The sequence below is a fragment of the Saimiri boliviensis genome, chromosome 21, assembly GCF_048565385.1.
Source record: "Saimiri boliviensis isolate mSaiBol1 chromosome 21, mSaiBol1.pri, whole genome shotgun sequence".
Lineage (NCBI taxonomy): Eukaryota > Metazoa > Chordata > Mammalia > Primates > Cebidae > Saimiri > Saimiri boliviensis.
In genome coordinates this window covers 5,120,842-5,141,175 of record NC_133469.1, presented here as the reverse complement: position 1 = coordinate 5,141,175, position 20,334 = coordinate 5,120,842, and the positions used below count along the sequence as shown (strand labels likewise).

At 53.8% G+C, this 20,334-nt stretch overlaps 1 protein-coding gene across 4 annotated transcripts in view; it reads left to right on the top strand.

The window, feature by feature from the left end:
• The window catches only part of CELSR1 (cadherin EGF LAG seven-pass G-type receptor 1), a 175,339-nt gene that overhangs the window by 94,960 nt on the left and 60,045 nt on the right, over positions 1-20,334 (top strand). For all 4 annotated transcript variants that reach the window (XM_039463280.2, XM_039463281.2, XM_039463279.2 and 1 more), the window contains exons 4-5: positions 3,165-3,280; positions 5,708-5,796. In XM_039463280.2, coding sequence (XP_039319214.2) covers positions 3,165-3,280; positions 5,708-5,796 — 205 coding nt within the window. The remainder of the gene's footprint in view (positions 1-3,164; positions 3,281-5,707; positions 5,797-20,334) is intronic.

Here is a 20,334-nt window from a genome sequence, read left to right as displayed (position 1 = left end):
CTCTCCGGGCCTTGGTTTCTGTTTTCTGGCCTTTTCCTCTTTCTGCTTGCATTCTTCCGACCCTCCGCTCGGCTTCAGGTCTCATCTCTATTTCTCCATCCCCAGCGGTGGAGGGTGCTTGCGAGGGGAGCCGTGCAGGGCTGTTTGACACTGACCCCGCCTACCAGCCCCCATCCGGGTCCAAAGGGAACCCCACAGAAGTGAAACGTACCAAAGGGAATCAGGTGTGACCCAGGGGCTGGGTCTCGGAAAACAAGCCTGCATTGAGTTGATCCCAGTCTTCATAAAGAGCTCTTCTCCCAGCCGGGACAGTGGCTCACACCTGTAATCTCGGCATTTTGGGAGGCCGAGGTGGGTGGATCACCTGAGGTCAGGAGTTCGAGACCAGCCTGACCAACATGATGAAACCGTGTCTCTACTGAAAATACAAAAATTAGCCAGGTGTGGCGGTACATGCCTGTAATCCCAGCTACTCAGTAGGCTAAGGCAGGAGAAGCGCTTGAACCCGGGAGGTAGAGGTTGCAGTGAGCCGATATTGCGCCATTGCACTCCAGCCTGGGCAACACAGTGAGACTCTGTCTCCAAAAAAAAAAAAAACCTCTTCTGCCTGCTGATTCCGTGCCCAGGCATCCAGTGTGCTGTGCCGGTGTCTTTTCCTTGGTGTCTGTCATCGGTTCCTGCTGGGCTTCTAGAGGGGGTTTGAGGCACAGTTGGGAACCATCAGATTTTTTTGTTTGTGTGTGATTTTTTTCTTTGAGACGGAATCTCGCTCTGTCACCCAGGCTAGAGTGCAGTGGCGGTGTGATCTCGGCTCACTGCAACCTCCAACTCCTGGGTTCAAGCAATTCTCGTGCCTCTGCCTCCCAAGTAACTGGGATTACAGGCACGGGCCACCACACCTGGCTAATTTTTTTTGGTATCTGTAGTAGAGATGGGGTTTTACCATGTTGGCCAGGTTGATCTCGAACTCCTGACCTCAGATGATCCACCTGCCTCAGCCTCCCACAGTGCTGGGATTACAGGTGTGAGCCACTGTGCCCAGCTGGAACCATCGATTTTAACTCAAGAGAAAGGCTGAGGTCAGATGCTCAAGGCTGGCTCAGGCCGACTCCTGCTGCAGGAAAATGGATGAACCAACCTGAAGTCAGAAGGAGTTCCTGCCGCTGATCTCTGTTGGTAGAGACACCCAGCTAGCTCAGGAACCAGTCCCAAGCTCACTCAGGAGGTTTGCCAGATTCTCTGAAAGCAGAGAGGTGAGGGTAGTGGTGTGGTGACTGGGATCTGAAGACCCCCTGCCTGGGCCCCTGGGTGGGAGAAGGATTTCTGAGAATGTGATGATCTCCTGCTGGAGCAGGTAGCTTTCTGCTGTGTGCACTCTTAAGTTCTGACAGGCCTGTTCATATTCAGGCAGCTGTTCATTCATGCCCGGTCCTTTCTTTTTAATTCATTAATTTTTGAGACGAGTCTCGCTCTGTCACCCAGGCTGGAGTGCAGTGGGGCGATCTCAGCTCACTACGACCTTCGCTTCCCAGGTTCAAGTGATTCTTCTGCCTCAGCCTCCCGAGTAGCTGGGATTACAGGCACCCGCCACCATGCTCGGCAAATTTTTGTATTTTTAGTAGAGATGGGGTTTCACCATGTTGGTCATGTTGGTCTTGAACTCCTGATCTCAAGTGATTCACCCGCCTCGGCCTCCCGAAGTGCTGGGATTACAAGCATGAGCCACTGCACCTGGTCCTTGTCTTTTCGTTTTTTCACATATCCCATATTAAGTGCTGATATGGACCAGATTCTTTGGGCTCCGAGATGCAGCAGTGAAGGAGATCTGTGGTCCCTCCCTTTACACATCCTACGTTCTCATGAACCAGTGAGCCAGCAGCGTGAGTTCGGAAATGAACTGAGTGATGTCATAGGCTGATGGGAGTGGGGGCAACTTAGGGTAAAATGAGTCAGGGCAGGCACGGCTTGGTTGACCCCTGAGTGATCTGCAAAGCCTGGGGAGATTGTTTCGGGCAGAGGGGGCAGTGGTGCAAAGGCCCTGGGGTCCTTTTAGCTCATGTTTGGGAGCAAGAAGATGCTGTTGTGGCTGAGTGCCACGGGGGAGACGCCCTAAGAGGGGTCCTTCCACAGCATCAGCCCCACGTGGGAAGGACCAGGTCCCCACGCCCTGGCACACACAAGGGGATCTATTCATAGCAGCAGAAAATGTACAGCTAGCTGGGAGCAGTGGCTCTTGTCTGTCATCATAGCACTTTGGGAGGCTGAGGCCGGCAGATCACAAGATCAGGAGATCGAGACCATCCTGGCTGATGTGGGGAAACCCCATCTCAACTAAAACACACAAAATTAGCTGGGCATGGTGGTGGGCTCCTGTAGTCCCAGTTATTCGGGAGCCTGAGGCAGGGGAATCGCTTGAACCCGGGAGGCAGAGGTTGTAGTGAGCCGAGATCGCGCCACTGCACTCCAGCCTGACGATAGAGCAAGACTCCATCTCAAAAAAAAAAAAAAAAAAATGAAAAAAGAAAATGTACAGCACGCGCTTTCTGTCCAAACATATCCGTAACAGGTGTCCTGGCTATGGGCCATGCTCATAGCATGTTGTGCAAATGGGGTATTTTCTTTTTTTTTTTTTTTTTTTTTTCTTTTTTGAGCCAGAGTCTCTGTCACCCAGGCTGGGGTGCAGTGGCGCGATCTTGGCTCAGCCTCCTGGTTTAAGCAATTCCCCTGCCTCAGCCTTCCAAGTAGCTGGGACTGCAGGTGCGCACTACCACACCTGGCTAATTTTGTGTATTTTGAGTAGAGACAGAGTTTTACCATGTTAGGATGGTCTTGATCTCCTGATGTGATCCCCCCACCTCGGCCTCCCAGAGCACTGGGATTACAGGCGTGAGCCGCCGCGCCTGGCCGCAAATGATCTGTTCACATTCGACATTCTGTAGTAGCCAGGTTCCCCACAAATTCTGGTTTGCTACTTCTAGAAAAGAATGCTGCTCCTCAAGCTTGGTGGGCTTTCTGCTTCCCTGGGAAGGATGCGTGCCTGAGGCCCTTTCTTCCTGAATCGTGGTCACCAGCGCTCGCCCTCCTCTGGCTGGGCTTGTCACTCCTGGGGAGCCTTCTGACCTTGGGGTCTTCCACCTGTGATGTGCTTCTGCTTGGCTCGGCAGGTTTGCCACCCAGGAGAGGAACGGTCTGCTGCTCTACAATGGCCGCTTCAACGAGAAGCATGACTTCATCGCCCTGGAGGTCGTGGACGAGCAGGTGCAGCTCACGTTCTCCGCAGGTGGGGCCTTCTCCCTAGGCAGGGCAGCTCCCAGCAATTCACCGATGCTTTGCGCATTAGAACGACCCTCGCCCCATGCGGCACCTCCAAGCTGCTTGCCCTTTCATCCCTCAGTTGTAGGTCGAGGAATCTGTCTTCCTGAAGAAATCCAAAGTGCACAAAGATGTTCATAGCAGTGTTATTTATAGTGCTGGAAATGTGAACGATCTGGCGTTTCAGAAACCGAGGAATCCTTAAATTAAGTGTAGTACATCTCTAGATTAAAAATATCATTGCCGGCCAGGCACGGTGGCTCACGCCTATAATCCCAGCACTTTGGGAGGCTGAGGCAGGTGAATCCCCTGAGGTCAGGAGTTCAAGACCAGGCTGGCCAACATGGTGAAACCCCATCTCTACTGAAAATACAAAAATTAGCTGGGTGTCATGGCGCATGCCTGTAATCCCTGCTACTCGGGAGGCTGAAGCAGAGAATCACTTGAACCCAGGAGTCTGAGGTTGCATTGAACCAAGATTGTGCCATTTCACTCCAGCCTGGGCAACAGAGTGAGACTCCATCTTAAAAATGTATATGTATGTATGTATGTATTGACAAGTATATTTAAGAGTGTGTTTGTGTTTGTGTGTGTGTATATATATATTTATAGAGAGAGAGAGACAGACAGACAGACAGAGAGACAGGGTGGCCAGGAAAGGTGGCTCATGCCTGTAATCCCAGCACTTTGAGAGGCAAGGCAGGCAGCTTGCTTGAGCCCAGAAGTTCAAGATCAGCCTGGGCAACATAGCAAGACCCCATCTCTTTTAAAAAAAATATATATATATATTGACAAGGCCATTAAGCATGTTATTCCAGTTGTTAGAAAAGAACATTTCTCCAAATTACCAACGGGTGTATCTGTTTTTTTCTGGCACACATGAGGTTTTTATTGTTTTTGTTTTGACACAGAGTCTCACTCTTTCCCACAGGCTGGCGTGCAGTGGTGCAATATCGGCTCACTGCGTCCTCTACCTCCCAGGTGCAAGCGATTCTCATGCATCAGCCTCTTGAGTAGCTAGAAATACAGGCACGTTTCACCATGCATGAGTCACTTTTGTATTTTTAGTAGAGACGGAGTTTCACCATGTTGACCAGGTTGGTCTTGAACTCCTGACCTCAAGTGATCCGACCACCGTGGCCTCCCAAAGTGCTGGGATTACAGGTGGGAGCCACCACACCTGACTTGGCACACTTGATTATTTGGAGTGAACTGTGCCATTTCCTCCTTCACTGGGAAGTTCTCCAAAATGGCTCAGAGGTGCTTCCATCTCTAGAACCCCGGCCCATGTTAAACGACCTGCGTGTGATAGTAGAGGATGGAGCTTGGTTTTCTGTGTGCAATAAAGAAGGCACCCGTAACAGCAGCCGACCGCGGTGGGAAAGGCGGCCACGGCCCTCCAGGCTCTGTGAGGTGGGATTAGGCTATTCCCCTGGCCAGGGTCCCCAGACCCACACCCCTGTTTCCAGAACAGCTGGTTCCCTGGAGATGGCATTCCCTGCCCAGGACCTGGTACCAACCGCACCTGTTCTTTGGTGCCCCTGAAGCTCCTTCCTCCCAGCTGCTGCTGACTTGGGGTTGTGCCCCGGAATGCCCGAGGGAACTCGCCCACTGCACTGCAGCAGAAGCTGGAGTGGAAGCGACAAACACCCCAAAGCAGAGATGCACAGGAGCCGAGTGTGCAGCCTCACGGCGGGATGAGTTACGGGGTTGGAAAGTTGTCAGAAACCTGAGATGACATTTATGTGATTGGACCTAAAGGGGAATGGGTTTTGATGATTTTTGTCTACATTGATGCAATGCATGAGAAAAAGGATTCGACCCCTGCTGTGGTGTAGGCATGACTACCGCTAGCATGAACAGAGGAGCTTCCCGTGGAAGCAGGAACAAGCCCTGGGTGCAATGGCTCACGCCTGTAATCCCAGCCCTTTGGGAGGCCAAGGCAGGCAGGTCACAAGGTCAGGAGTTTGAGACCAGCCTGACCAACATGGCGAAACCCTGTCTCTACTAAAAATACCAAAATTAGCCGGGGCACGGTGGCGCATGCCTGTAATCCCAGGTACTCAGGAGGCTGAGGCAGGAGAATCGCTGGAATCCAGGAGGCGGAGGTTGCAGTGAGCTAAGATCACGCCACTGCACTCCAGCCTGGGCGACAGAGTGAGACTCCGTCTCAAAAATACAACTGGAAAAGAGGAACAAGAATTACTTTTGTAACCAGAAAAGAAAAGGGATGGAGCGGTGGGGGCCTCTCACCATGGTGTCGTGGGGAGGGGAAGGGGGACGTGGCTATGTGCTCCTGTCTCCCTGCCCACCTGCAGCCTCACAGCCCAATCCTCGGTCCCTGGAGGCCTCGCCAACCTCTGCTTTGTCTCTGGGTCTCCCTCCCACCATGCAGGTGAGACGACGACCACCGTGGCTCCGAAGGTTCCTGGTGGTGTGAGTGACGGGCAGTGGCACTCGGTGCAAGTGCAGTACTACAACAAGGTAGGACGGGCCCCCCAGCTCAAGAAGGTGCCCTGGGGCCGGGCATGGTGGCTCAGGCCTGTAATCCCAGCACTTTGATAGGCCGAGGTGGGCAGATCACCTGAGGTCAGGAGTTCAAGACTAGCCTGGCCAACGTGATGAAACCCTGTCTCTACTAAAAATACAAAAATTAGACGGGCGTGGTGGTGCGTGCCTGTAATTCCGTCTACTCAGTAGGCGGAGACAGGAGAATCACTTAAACCCGGGAGGCGGAGGTTGCAGCGAGCTGAGATCGTGCCACTGCACTCCAGCCTGGGCGACAGAGTGAGACTCTGTCTAAAAAATCGCCCTGAATTTTCTGTCTTAAGATGTTCATGTGCTGAAATTTTTTGTAAATGTGCTATTGGAAAGACTGGTTTAGGAAATGCACGTTGTGGAGGCCTGTGTCCATACACCTGAGCCTTGTGCGAGGGGCAGAGTCCCACCTGGAGCTCTGGACAGGGGAGGGACACAGGGACCCCACAGATCACCTGCGCCAAGGGAGGGGCACAGAAGGGCTTATGCATTTGCAGCCACCTTGGCCAGAGTCTTTACTAATGGCTAAAATTCCAGGCCGTTCAGATGGCTCCATAGCCAAAATTGTCCACTCTACCTGGATGTACCTGGAGAGTCAGAACGCTCTCCAAGGAAGTCCGGGAAGGCTGGGCGGTCTCGGTTTCACTTTATTTTGAAGTCCGGGAAGGCTGGGTGGTCTCAGTTTCACTTTATTCTGCTGTTCCTCGGCTTGTAAGGGCACACTTTGCTGGGTTTTGCATCAAAATGCTGTCGTTTCCACGGCTTTGACTTTGCAAACCCCCTTTCTCTTCTTGGGAAGCTTCCAGGGTGTGCCCCTGCTTGGTCATGGGTCTGCGTTGGTCTTACCAGCCCATCCTGGAGCCCAGCCATGCCCCTTGCGCCCCCTTCCCAGGCTTCTGCAAGGCCAGGGCCTAAGCTTGGCTGGCAGACGAGGGCCCCTTTGTCCTCCATGAGAATTGAGCCAGTCCTGTGGAGACAGCGGCTTCCTTCTTTCACAGCCACTGCGCCTGGCTGCGACTCACCAGCAGTTGGGGTCCAGCCACCGGGCCTGGGGTTCCAGTGCCGCCTCCACTGGCTTCCACGCTCCTTTCCCTGCCGGCCGCTGCTGTCCCTCTGCCCGCCCAGCCCGCCCCTCACATCTGCCTTGACCAAGTCCCACCATCTCCCAGGCAGGCCACACAGGCTCCAAGTAGTGGTCGCTGTCACAGCGACCCTGGTTTCCGCCCTCTGTCCCGTCAGAGCCAGCCCACGGCAGGCGGAGCTTGAGCCTCATTTGGGACAAGGGCAGATGGGAGGTGCTTGTGGGGTTTGGGGGAACATTAAGAGGGCTGGCAGGTGCCTGGGCGGGGTCTGTTGGATGTCACCCCTAGTGGGGCCTGGCCGAGGGATCGAGAACCATGTGCTTGACAGAGGTGCAGGGGCTGGTGGGGTGGGCGTCCGGGCTGAGCAAGTGGAAGAGAGTGGGCCTTGCAGATGTGGATGTTTGCTGCCATTGTTCCGCCACTGTTCGTTTCAAAGACCAAGTCTCTTCTTGACATAGTGCCGTCCTGTGGCTCCGGGGACGTGCTGGCCGGTGTGAAGTGTGTTCACCTGGGCCAGCTGCGCAGTGGCGCCCGTGTTCTGCTGCCTGGCGCTGCCCACTCTGACACCCTGGCCCTTCCTCTCGTGCCCTTCCAGCCAACCGGGGCTGGACACCAGAGCCCGATGCCCCCGGGGTGGTGCTTCTTGAGGGCTGGGCCACAGGGGACCCTGGAGACCGTGGCCCATTGTGAGGGAAGCATGGGGCATGGGTGGTGCATTTTCTTTCCTGCATGATCAGAAAACCAAGTCCAGGGATGAACGTTTTTTCCCAGGGATGGGGTGGACGGGGGAGGTTGAGTCAGACTTGGTCTCCCCATCAGTGTCCGTCACCCAGAATCATCATTCTCTGCCGGTGGCAGAAGCAGCAGTGTGTCCACAGTTGTGGAGGGACTTGGGAGCAGGATGCCACCATTGCCACATCCATCTACACTCGCCCTGGCTCTAGACACAGAGTGTTCACTGGGGCCTGCCTGCCACCGCCCCCTTCCAGGTGCTCAGAGGAGCAAAGTCCCCATGCAGGACGCCACCTGCACTGTCCCAGAGGAGCGGGGCCTCGCGTAAGAAGATAAACAGAGGACGGCGGATTAGTCTCCACAGCTTCCGTGTCTGAGGCTGGGTCCTTTCAGCGGTGCCTGAGCAAAGCCCCTGCGGGGATTAGGTCTTTCCTGCCAGTGCTGGATGTTTCTCTCCCTTGCCCGAGGTTATTGATGGAGGAAAGCAACCGGTTTTTACTATGTCTTTAGCATCCATTAGGAGGTCTGACGGGGCCACACGCTTGGGAATGTGTTTGCAGGGATCGTGAGCTTCTGCCCGTGGGAGAGGCGGCCCCACCGCTCCGTGCCTTGGTCTCGGAGTGGCGGCTCTGACAAACACAGGTGTAGAGGCCACCTCTGGAGTGTCCCTGAGCCAGGCAGGACCAGTCAGGTTGGGAGTGGTGTGGGGGCCTGGAGGGGTGGCAGGGGTCTGCCTGAGGTCAGGAAGACGAGCCTCCGGGGCTGATTCCTGTCCTCTCCGGGCCTCCACTCTGTATCCAGTGTCACCCCTGGTCCCATCCTTCAGCAGCCACCTCGGGGGTAACCTCGGGCCACCCGGGAAGGTTTGGGGGAAGAGAACCGTCTCAGGATGGGAGGGGGACCCCCACGGGAAGGAGGTGTTGCGCCGGATGATGAGGGGTGTCCAGGGCCATGGCCAGGTGAGAGGGGCTCAGGGCTGGAGCTACAAGGGTGGTCTCCAGGGCAGTGGGTGGCGTGGCCCAGCGAACCCCCTGCACATGCGTCCCCGCCTGCCTCGGCTAATGTGAAGGGTCACCCCCTCCCCTGCCCCAGCCGTGTTCTTTTCCCAGCATGCTCCGTTCACCTGCCTTACCACCTCACCGGTTTTGGTTTTTTGTATTTTGGGGGATGATTAAGAAAACGTATTTGAAAAGATTTGGCGTGCAGCAGTCTGGCGAGGGTGGAAGCATTGGTGGGGGCCGTACCGCTGCCCACCCGCCTTTCCAGTCTCACTGTCTGTCCCCCGCCCTCTGGAGCGACTGTGTGTCTGAGGCGTGGGCCACCTGCATTTCAGGTCTGAGTACGACCTCCTGGCTGTCACCTCTAGGAATGGCCTCCTGTACTGCGTCCACGTGGGACCTGTGGGAGACGCCTCAGGGGTCCTTCCCCATCCGCCAGTGCCCAGGGCCTGGGGTGCTCCCATGGGACCAGCCCTGGAAGGGTTGTTTACAAAGGGCTGGGCAGGGCGTGGGGCATCCTTGGGGGGCGGCGTGGCGCCCAGGGCTGGAGGCAGTGCCCGCAGAGCTGCGACAGCCCTTATTCCTGGAGCATCAAGGGAAAGGGCAGGATGGAGCCCAGAAAGAAGGGGTCATGGTCAGAAGCCACGGGAGAGGGGCACAGACCACCTGGGAGAGGCGCAGCTAGCCTGGGGCCCTCCCGACACCCCTCCCCTCCCTCGCTGTCTCCTCCCATTCAGCTCCCCGCTGGCCAAAGCCACTAGAAGCCATGGGGCAGGGAACCCTCCCAGCTAGGGAGCAGGCAGAGTCTGCTTATTTTTCCTTTCTGCTTGATGACATCTTAGACCAGACGGTTTATTGGTCTAATTCACCTTCAGCAGAACCAAAGGGTGCTTTGGAGTCGAATGTTTTTCCAGGAAGGTCTTTTCAAAGGCAGGCGTTTGCACGTTCGTGGGGAGCTCCGCCAGGCACGGGTGGAACAACAAGCCCCTGCTCCCACAGCTGCCCCAGGAGTCTTGGGCCGAGTGGGGATTTTCAATCCTTGCTTCACCCCAGGCGTGGTTGGTTGGTTGGTTTTCCCCCCAGGTTGACTTGAAGGTGTTTCCACCACAACTTCCAAAAGGGCGAACGTGCCTGACAGAAAACGTTCTTCCAACTTGAGATTCGGGTTTTGCCCTCATGAGGTTTAAGCGTTTGCTGTTCCCTTGTTGCCCTTGGCATCGTTGGTTTTTGGGAGGTTTGGGGAGAGGCTTATTCCCCTTAGAGACAGCGCTGGGGAGGGGCCATCTGGAAGGACAGAGACCCTCGGTGCCTCGCTGAGGGGACAGTCCCTGACTTTGCTTCCCTGGGGCTACCTGCGGGAATCATCTGTAGACCTCACCTTGCTCCAGGCGTTCATTGTGAGGCCTGTTCTGGGCAACGTTCCTGGCCTCTGGCCCCTAGACTCCAGCTCTGCTCTGAACCCAGTTTTGACGGCCAAGAGGTCTTGCCCCTGAGGTTGTACCGTGGATGAGAACCACCGGGCTGGTGAGATGGCAGCTCAACTGAGAGGAGTCCTGGTGGCTTCAGGTGGAGATGTGAGACCAGGGGCCAGGCCTGAGGCAGCAGGTGCCACACAGGTGGTGGGTGTTCTTCAGGGGGCACTTGGCGTCTGTCACCTGGCCGGGACGATGCTGTGCTGGCCGAAATCACCAGGCTGACCACGTGGCTAGACCACATGTGGTGAAGCCCCGTGCCCGAGCTGGCTGCTAGAGTCCTTGGGACCCTGCCTTGGCAATTGGCTTCCTCTGGTTCCAGTGATTCTAAGATGGCGCGGGACGGCCTTTGGCACGTTGTGGAAAGTGGTTTTAGAAAGGCAGCGTGAGCTCCTGTTGTAGCAAACCTCCTCTCGATGACCAGCCTCTGCTTCTGTTGAGCAGACGATCTAGGTGCTTTGAGGTTCCCATGGAGTAGAGGTGACCCCAAGGGTCCCACTGTCAGTAGGGATTGCTCACCTGTTTCTCGTCGGGTCATTCCAGACTGCTTGAGTCTGTGCTGCACATTAAACCCCAAAGTCCCAAGGAGAATGAGAGGTGACCGCCACCCCCACGAGCACCCTGGGGAATGGAGCTTCTCCGTTTCTGCAAATGTTCCAAAAACTCAAGGGCTTCCACCCAGACACTTGTTTCAGGCTGGTGTTTTTGTTGTTGTTGTTTTTGTTTGTTTGTTTTGAGACGGAGTCTCACTCTGTCGCCGAGACTGAAATGCATTGGCACCATCTCGGCTCACTGCAACCTTCGCCTCCCAGGTTCAAGCGATTCTCCTGCCTCAGCCTCCCACGTAGCTGGGACTACAGGAGCGTGCCACCACGCCCGGCTAATTTTTTGTATTTTTAGTAGAGACAAGTTTCACCGTGTTAGCCAGGATGGTCTTGATCTCCTGACCTCGTGATATGCTGCCTTCAGCCTCCCAAAGTGCTGGGATTACAGGTGTGAGCCACCATGCCCGGCCTGGAGCCTGGTTCTTTTAGCAGAGGGTGACTTTTAGCAATCCAGATCTGTGTGCCTGGTGTGCTCGTTGCCCTGCGGTGTCTCGCTCCGGATCTCTCTTCCTGGGCAGAGCGAGGACACAGACATCTGTGTGTGTTCGTGAGTACATACGTACACGCACACATACTTAAATTCATACCGTTTTCATATTGATCTCTCACTGCCTGTGGAAGGCCATGAACTTCACTGCAGCTCTGCCGAATTTGCTGTGCTCTGCAAGTTCACGTCCTCCTGATCCCACCCCAGACCATTTGTGCGGCTTTGTAACAGAACACCCGAGGCTGGGTCCTTACGAACCGCAGAGATTGCTTTCTCTGAGTCCTGGTTGCTGGAAGCCTGAGCCACCTTCAGGTCTGGACCCTGGCAAAGGCCCATTCCTTATAAATGGCAGTATCAGTGTCCTCAAATGGCGGAAGAATGGAAGAGAGTGGACCCACTCCCGTGGGCCCTTCTATTGAACCCATATCCCATCCCATGCTCATGACTTCACCACCTCCCAAAGGCCCCATCTCCTGATACCATCCCATTGGCCATGAAGTTTCAACACGTGAACTTTGGGGGACACTTCGGACTATAGCACCCCCAAATTCATATGTGGAAATCCTCACTCCCAGGGTGATAGTATTAGGGAGGGGAGCCTTCGGGAGGTGATCAGGATCTCCCACGAGTGGAATAGATGCTCTTATAAAAGAGGCCCAGGCCAGGCACGGTGGCTCACACCTGCAATCCCAGGCCTTTTGGAGGCCAAAGCAGGCAGATCACCTGAGGTCAGGAGTTTGAGACCAGCCTGGCCAACATGGTGAAACCCTGTCTCTGCTAAAAACGTAAAAAAAATTAGCCGGACTTACTGGCGCACACCTGTAATCTCAGCTACTGGGGAGGTTGAGGCAGGAGAATCACCTGGACCCAGGAGGCAGAGGCAGAGGTTGCTTGCAGTGAGCCGAGATCACACCATTGCACTCCAGCCTAGGCAAAAAGAGCAAAACTCCATCTGAGAAAAAAAGAGGCCCAAGACTGCCCCTACCCCTCTGTCATGTGAGGGTGTGGCAAGACGGTGCTGGTCTAGGAACCAGGTGGTGGACCCTCACCAGATGTTGAATCTGCCAGCACTTTGATTTTGGACTGGCATCAACTGTGAGAAACAGATGTGTGTGGTTGACGAGCCACGCAGCCTCTGGTATTTCGTTACAGCAGCCCTAGTGGAGTTAGAGTTCATTTTTGTTGTTTTTCCTCTTCTGTGTTTGTAACTCCTTGTCAGTGAGAAACCTTGTTCTCATTCTCCTCTGTATAGTTCCTGAGTTTTCTCAACCTTCCATTATTTAAAGAACCTGTCCACCCCACCAGGCTGCCATTTCACTCAGCCCCCTTCCTGGCTTCCCCTTGGTGGCCAGCCCCTTCCCAGCTGCCCCTTCCTCAGCCTTGCTGCTGTGTCTCACTCAGCCCTGACTGTGCCAGCTGACTCCAGCAGTTGGAGACAGGTCTGCATAGAGACTTAACTGAAATATTTCATTCATAAAAGAAAGGAGGAAGGGAAGAAGGCAGGTTTTTAAAACAAATTTAAAGGGAACAAAAATCAGAAATATCAAAAGCTGTGGGATGCAGCTAAAGCAGTGCTGATGGGGAAATTCATAGCACCAAATACTTACGTTAGAAAAGGGGGAAGTCTCAAATCAATAATCTAAGCTTATATCTCAAGAACCTAGAATAAGAAGAACAAAACCCAAAGCCAGCAGAAAGAAGGAAATCATAAAGGTAAGAGCAGCAGTCAGTGAAATTGAAAACAGCAAAACAATAGAGAAAATCAGTGGAACAAAGAGCTGATTATTTAAGAAGATTACCAAAATTATCCCAAAGAGAGGCAAAAACTTCTAGCATGACTGAGGAGGAAAAAAAGAAAGACAAATTACCAATATCAGGAATAAAATAGGCTCTGTAGACATTAGAAGGGGTAATAAGGGAATAATAAAAACAACTCTACGTGTGTACATTTAAAACCCAGATGCAAGGCCGGGCGCGGTGGCTCAAGCCTGTAATCCCAGCACTTTGGGAGGCCGAGGCGGGTGGATCACAAGGTCAAGAGATCGAGACCATCCTGGTCAACATGGTGAAACCCCGTCTCTACTAAAAATACAAAAAATTAGCTGGGCATGGTGGCGCGTGCCTGTAATCCCAGCTACTCGGGAGGCTGAGGCAGGAGAATTGCCTGAACCCAGGAGGCGGAGGTTGCGGTGAGCCGAGATCGCGCCATTGCACTCCAGCCTGGGTAACAAGAGCAAAACTCCGTCTCAAAAAAAAAACCCAGATGCACGGACCAACTCCTAAAAAACACAAAGCACTGCAACTCACCCAAGATGAAATCAGTCATTGGAATGGCTGTATATCTGTTGAGGAAATTGAATTTGTAATTTAGCATTCCCAAAAAGGAAATCTCCAGGCCCAGATGGTTTCACAAGAGAATTCTAACAAATATTTAAAGAATTACACCAATTCTGGCACCATCTCTTCCAGAAAATAGACAGCACGTCCCAGTTCCGTTTGTGAAGTATTACCCTTATTCCAATACCAGATGAAGACAGTCTAAACAGAATCACAGACCACACGAATATAGATGTGACTCATGTTCATGTAGAAACCTGCACACAAGTGGTACAGCAGCTTTTCCTAATATCCCCAAATGGGAAACAGCCCAGATGGCCATCACTGGGTGGATGGTTAAACAAACTGGTATGTCCCTACCATGGAACAGGGAATACTACTTCGCAGTAAAGAGGAACGAACTATTGATACACCAAACAACCTCTCACTCTGCTGAGTGGGAAAAGGGAACCCCTGAGGGGACCATACTATGTGATTCCATTTGTATGACATTCTGTTTGTTTTTTTTTTAAACCAAATTTCGTCTTATATCCCAGGCTGGAGCGCAATGGCACGATCTTGGCTCACTGCAACCTCCACCTCCCGGATTCAAGCGATTCTCTTGCCTCAGCCTCCCAAGTAGCTGGGATTAGAGGCATGCGCCACGATGGCCAGCTAATTTTGTATTTTTAGTAGAGATGGAGTTTTGCCATGTTGGTCAGGCTGGTCTCGAACTCCTGACCTCAGGTGATCCACCCACCTTGGTCTCCCAAAGTGTTGGGATTACAGGCGTGAGCTACCGCGTCTGGCCTGTATGACATTCTTAATATGACAAAATGATAACAATGGAAAACAGAGTGGTGGTTGCCTGGGGTTGGGCTGGGAGCAGGAGGGAAGTGGGCGCGGCTAAGACAGGACCACAGGCAGGGTCCTTTCAGTGATGGAATGTTCTGTCTCCACTCGACTGTGTCAGTGTTGGTACCTGGGTGTGATACTACACTATCTTTCTGCAGGGTGTATCCCTGGGATCCCTCTGTATTGTTTTTTACAATTGCATGTGCACCTAAAATTGTCTCAAAATAGAAAGTTTCATCAAAGTAACTTTTAAGCTGGGTGGCATAACTCACGCCTGTGATCCCAGCAATCTTGGGAGGCCGAGGTGGGAGGACTGCTTGAGCCCAGGAGTTCAAGATCAGCGTGGCAACATACGGAGAGGCGGGAGGAAGAGGCCCAGCTGCTGGGGTGTGATGTGGCAGAAAGAGATAAGTGGCATAGTTTCCGTTCCCAAACACGGACTGGGTCAGATGGCAGAAAGTCACCTGCTATGGAAACGTGGCGATTCCCGGGGGCAAGCACGGCCCCGCCCTGGGCTTTGGTGTACTAGAGCCCTGTTATGGAAAGTTGCTCTGGAGCTAGGGCAGCCCTCAGCCTCACACCGGGTCGCGCTTGCTTCCTGTCTGGCATGGTGGCCACCCTCCTCCAGCAGCCTCTGTCTCACCCGCATCCTTCCCAGCCTACCCGCCCCTCACTACCGGGGCTCTGAGATGCGCTGGCCGCGGCTGCCTTCCTCCCTCTGGGCTCTCAGCCTTTCCTGCCTTTGCCCCCCAGCACCTCGGTAGGGAGGGCAGTGGTGGCCGACGGGCACTGGCTGATGTCCTGTCTGGTGCCAGGCTCGCATGTATCCCCCACGTGACCCTCCTGTCGGCTCCCGGAGGAGGAGATACCGTTGCTGCTTCACAGATGAGGGAACTGAGGCACAGAGTAGGCAATGGGCAGGCTTGGGTTCGGCGGCGCCACGGACCCAGCGTCTCTCCCCCTCTCGTGTATCTGCTGCTCTCAGACGTGCCGTCTCACGGCTGTCGCCTGTTTTCCTGCTGTGACCATTACTGTCTCTGACCTCTCCATCTTTTCCAGACACTTCCATGCTCTCTCCCCCAATTCGGCGTTCTCTCCATCTTCACCTTATCACATGGATTCTCACTGTGTCGTCCCTCAGCAGCCTGCAGACCAGGGGAGGCTGGTCAGAAAGGTCGTCAGCGAGAGAGGAGGAGGGGGACTGACCACAGGAGGCAGGAGGGCCTAGGGGCCCAGATCAAGGACAGAGAGGGGACTATTGGGTCTTAACAGGAGCAGGCCGTGGCTTTGTATGATCATCGTGTGCACAGTTGAGTATATTGTGAAGCGCACATGAGCACGTGAGTATGGGTGAGCGTGTGTGACCACATGTATGTGTGCACGAGTGAGTGAGTGCGCATGGGTGAGTGCACATGTGAGTGGGTGCGCACCTGGGTGAGTGGGCACCTGGGCGAGTGGGCAAGGACACACGTGTGTAGGTGAGTGTGCACGTGTGTGGGCATGTGCACTGTGTATGAATAAGTGCGCGTTTAAATGTGGGTGAGTGCATGTCTGAGTATGGGTCAGCATGCACATGCGGGTAAATGAGCACATGTGAGTGCATATGAGTCACATGTGAGTGCACAAGTGAGTGAGGGCATATATGTGCACGTGTGAGTGTGGGTGGGTGTAAGTGGGTGAGTGTGCGTGTGTGTGGGTAAATGCACATGTGACTGAATAAGTACACATGTGAATGGGTGCACGTGTGAGTGAATGGGTGAGTATGCACGTGAGTGGGGCAAGTGCACAGGTGAGTGTGAGCGCACGTGTCGGGTGAGGGCACGTTTGAGTGGGGGTAAGCACGCACGTGGGTTTGAGTGTGCACGATTTTGGGTAAGTCTACACGAGGGAGTGTGCACGTGTATGTGGGTAAGTGCACGGGTGAGCGTGTGAATACACGTGTGAATGAGTGGATGCGCATTTGAGTGGGAGTGCGTGTGTGGGTGTGAATGTGGGTATGCCCGTGTGAGCGTAAGTGTGCACGTGAGCATGAATGTGTATGTGCGTGTGCGTGGGTGAGGGCACATTTGAGTGAGTGGTGAGTGTGCACATGTGGGTCTGACCACGCACATGAGTGTGGGTGAGTGCACACACGTGAGTGTGAGTGGGTGAATGTGCACATTTCGGGTAAGCGTTTTCTCTTTGCTCAGAAGAGTCATTTTTGAGGGGTGAACTGTAGCCTGCTTGCCGTCCTTCCTGAAGCTCTGTGTTGTTTTTCCCGGGACACTCAGGTTACCATGTTGTGGGGGCTGAGCTCAGAGGCCCCACCCCAGGCACCCCATCTCTGTGCCCATACGGAGGAAGTCCCAGGAGGCTGCAGCTGAGCAGTGTGCACCCCTCCCTGTCTCTCCCATCAGGATTTCTCCCGTTGGGAGCAGCAGCAGGATTTGGATGTCTCCCGCCACAGAGGAACTTGAATGAGCTTCTTGTTGGGTGCCTGAGGGCCCCTCAGCAGTTTTTGTACAAGCAGTTTTTGGTCTGTAAAACCCCCAAGAAAAGGAACATGCCGCTTTCCAGGAAGGCGCTGTATCTCACTGCATTTTGGCCCTTCATTTGTCTTGGGCGAGAAGACCCCTCTCTGAGCAAATCCATATAATTCTCAGACTCCCAGAACAGCTCAGGGAGCAGCCAGGCTGCGGAGGGGACCCGGTCCTGATGGCTGGGCCCCAGAGGGGCGGGGCTGAGATGTTCCTGGCTTCTTCCTACAGAATTGGGGGCTTCGGTCAAGGGTCTGGCTCAGTGGGGGCTGGCACAGTGCTCTGTTGGATCATTTCCAGAATGAAATTAACTACCACGGGGATCATGGAACCATGTAGGAGGAGCTTATCTCTGTCCAGTGCTGTGCACAGGGACGCCTGCCTCTGGACCCACAGTTCTTGCGTTTCCAAAAGTAGTCTACGTCCGTCGGGAAAGCACAGAGCATCTCACTTTTGTCTTTGGCCAGAATTGTCCGGGAAACAGGTTAGACTCCCTTGCCTGAGAAATAGAAGGCTTTGGTGTGATTTTTTTTTTTTTTTAGAATTTCTAGGTGACCAGTTGGTTCTGACCTTTGTTGAAAACTTTTTTTTTTTTTTTTTTTGAGACGGAGTTTCGCTCTTGTTACCCAGGCTGGAGTGCAATGGCGAGATCTCGGCTCACCGCAACCTCCGCCTCCTGGGGTCAGGCAATTCTCCTGCCTCAGCCTCCTGAGTAGCTGGGGTTACAGGCACGCACCACCATGCCCAGTTGATTTTTTGGTATTTTTAGTAGAGATGGGGTTTCACCATGTTAACCAGGATGGTCTCGATCTCTTGACCTTGTGATCCACCCGCCTCGGCCTCCCAAAGTGCTGGGATTACAGGCTTGAGCCACCGCGCCCGGCTAAAGAACATGGTTTTTCGGAGGTTTCACGAAAGCCTCTTTTTTTTTTTTTTTTTTTTTTTTTTTTTTTTTTGAGAAAGAGTTTCGCTCTTGTTACCCAGGCTGGAGTGCAATGGTGCGATCTCGGCTTACCGCAAACTCCACCTCCTGGGTTCAGGCAATTCTCTTGCCTCAGTCTCCCTAGTAGCTGGGACTACAGGCGTGCGCCACCATGCCCAACTAATTTTTTTGTATTTTTAGTAGAGACAGGGTTTCACCATGTTGACCAGGATGGTCTCGATCTCTCGACCTCGTGATCCACCCGCCTCGGCCTCCCAAAGTGCTGGGATTACAGGCGTGAGCCACCGCGCCCGGCCTGTTGAAAACTTCTGTAATGCTCCCACCATAAGCCTAGTAGCTCTGCCCAATACTTTCTTGGGTAGTTGAATACATGGAGGAAATGGCGTGCCCGGGACAGAACTCCGAGCTGCAGGTGGCTTTGTGTCTCAGCTGGAGGAGATGAGCGGGTTCAGCAGGGATGCTAATTGCGTGAGCTGCTTAATTGCTTTTGTTTTTCAAGATGTCAGAGTCAACTTTATTATTTTATTATATTATGTATTTTTGTATGTATGTATTGAGGTGGAGTCTTGCTCTGTCACCCAGGCTGAAGTGCAGTGGCACAGTCTAGTCTCACTGCAACCTCCCCCTCCTGGGTTCAAGCGGTTCTCACCTCGACCACCCAAGTTACTGGGATTACTCCTCCCACCATGCCTGGCTAATTCTTTTTGCATTTTTTAGTAGAGATGGGGGTTTCACCATATTGGCCGGGCTGGTTTCAAACTCCTGACCCCAAGTGATCCACCCACGTTGGCCTCCCAAAGTGCTAGTTCAGCCTCTAGCTTATGTTGTTTTAATACAGGGAAGTACTAAAATGGCACAACCTGAGTGAACAAACCACTTGCACCTTATTTTGCTTTTCTTCTCATCTTTTTGAGAAATAAAAATAGCAAGCATGGCTGCAAGCTGTTCACATATACCATTCATTTGGCCCCATGAGGAAGGTGCTATTTTACATTGTACAGCAAGTCCTGGCATACAGGGAAGTCATGTGTCTTTCCCCAGTCGGGGTGGGATGTGAACCCTTGCCTTTAAGAAAACTCATCAGAGGCGGTGGGCACTGCCGTCCTGGGAGCCCCTGCCAGCCTCGAGCCCGCCCAGCTGGACCCTGAGTGGGTAATGAGGACGATGGTAGCGTCAGCCGTGCCAGCTCAGATGCTGCGCAGAGTTTCAGATCCGTTCTTTCATTTTGTTCCCAAACTGCCCTAGAGATCGTAGCTATGCACTTACGCACTTTCTGTAAGAGTCTGCCTAGGCTATTCATAGAGTATGTTGTCTGCCTCAGGTCGCTGGTGGCTGAAGGATCAGGAGCACCTGCCCCTCCCCCCCCACCCCAGCCAGAGCTGGGCAGAGGAACTTGACGTCCCCCTACAACCTGGGATAGCATAGAGCCGCCCATCCCACCTTGTGGCCCGGTGGCTCAGTCTAGCTCCCAGGCAGCAGCTTGCTGCTCACAGCCCTGGGGGGATGCTGCACCCTCAAGCTGGGTCATCAGAGGCAGCTGGCAGCACCTGTGTAGAGGGTGGCTACCCAGCTAGAGCACCATCCTGTTACCTGCCTAGGGGTGTGGGGTTCCCCAGGGAGTAGCAGCTCGGTCTGAGGTTTGCCTGTTGGAGGCTTCTGGGAGTCCGGCTTGGATTCTGGAAGGATGCGTGCATCTGCGCGAATCTGCTTCTCGTGGCCCTATGCCCACCACTTTCCCAGGCAGCTTCAGAGAACTGCGACGGCTCCCTCCTAGGGTGGGCTGGTCGTCTTCCTGCCAGAACTGGCATGGGGTCTTGCCCACATTTCCTGAGGCAGTTGTTGGCCGGTCAGGTCTGAACCTCGTCATCTTGAGAAATGGCAGCATGGAATGTTTGCCGCTGCCCTGCGATTCTGCACAGACATTCCTGAGGTCCAGCCATCTGTGAATTCTTTGATATGAATGTTAATCATTTCTGACACAGATGATGAATTCATTCATTTCCTAGACGTGCCCCTCCCACCCCCCCCCCACTGCCTTCCCCCGCCTCCTCCCCTGCATTAAAATCATCCCCCCACAGCCTCCCAATGCAGGATCATCTGCAGCAGGTTAAAAGGCTGGAGAAATGTGAGCACTTCGTAAGGACCGAACGCTTTTGTGCACACACAAAAACTCCCTGCACCGTGTCGAGCGGCTGAGTGGAAGCCAAGAGGGAGGGCCTGAGTGAGGAAAGAAAATACCTTGAAGGAAAATAAAAAGGGGCTGGACCCCAGGGATGACTCCTGGAGCAAGAATCCGGATCTGCACAGCCTGGCACCTCTGGGCTGCTCCTTGCCATGCTCAGTGGCGCCGTAGGATTTTTCTCAGGTGACAGTGGGATTGAGCATGTGGCCTTTCTTTGCTAGCTCTGTTTCCGCCTGCCCCTGGGAGCCTGTGCCGGCCAGGGCTGCCCGCTGAGGGCAGGTCCTGCTGTATGCATC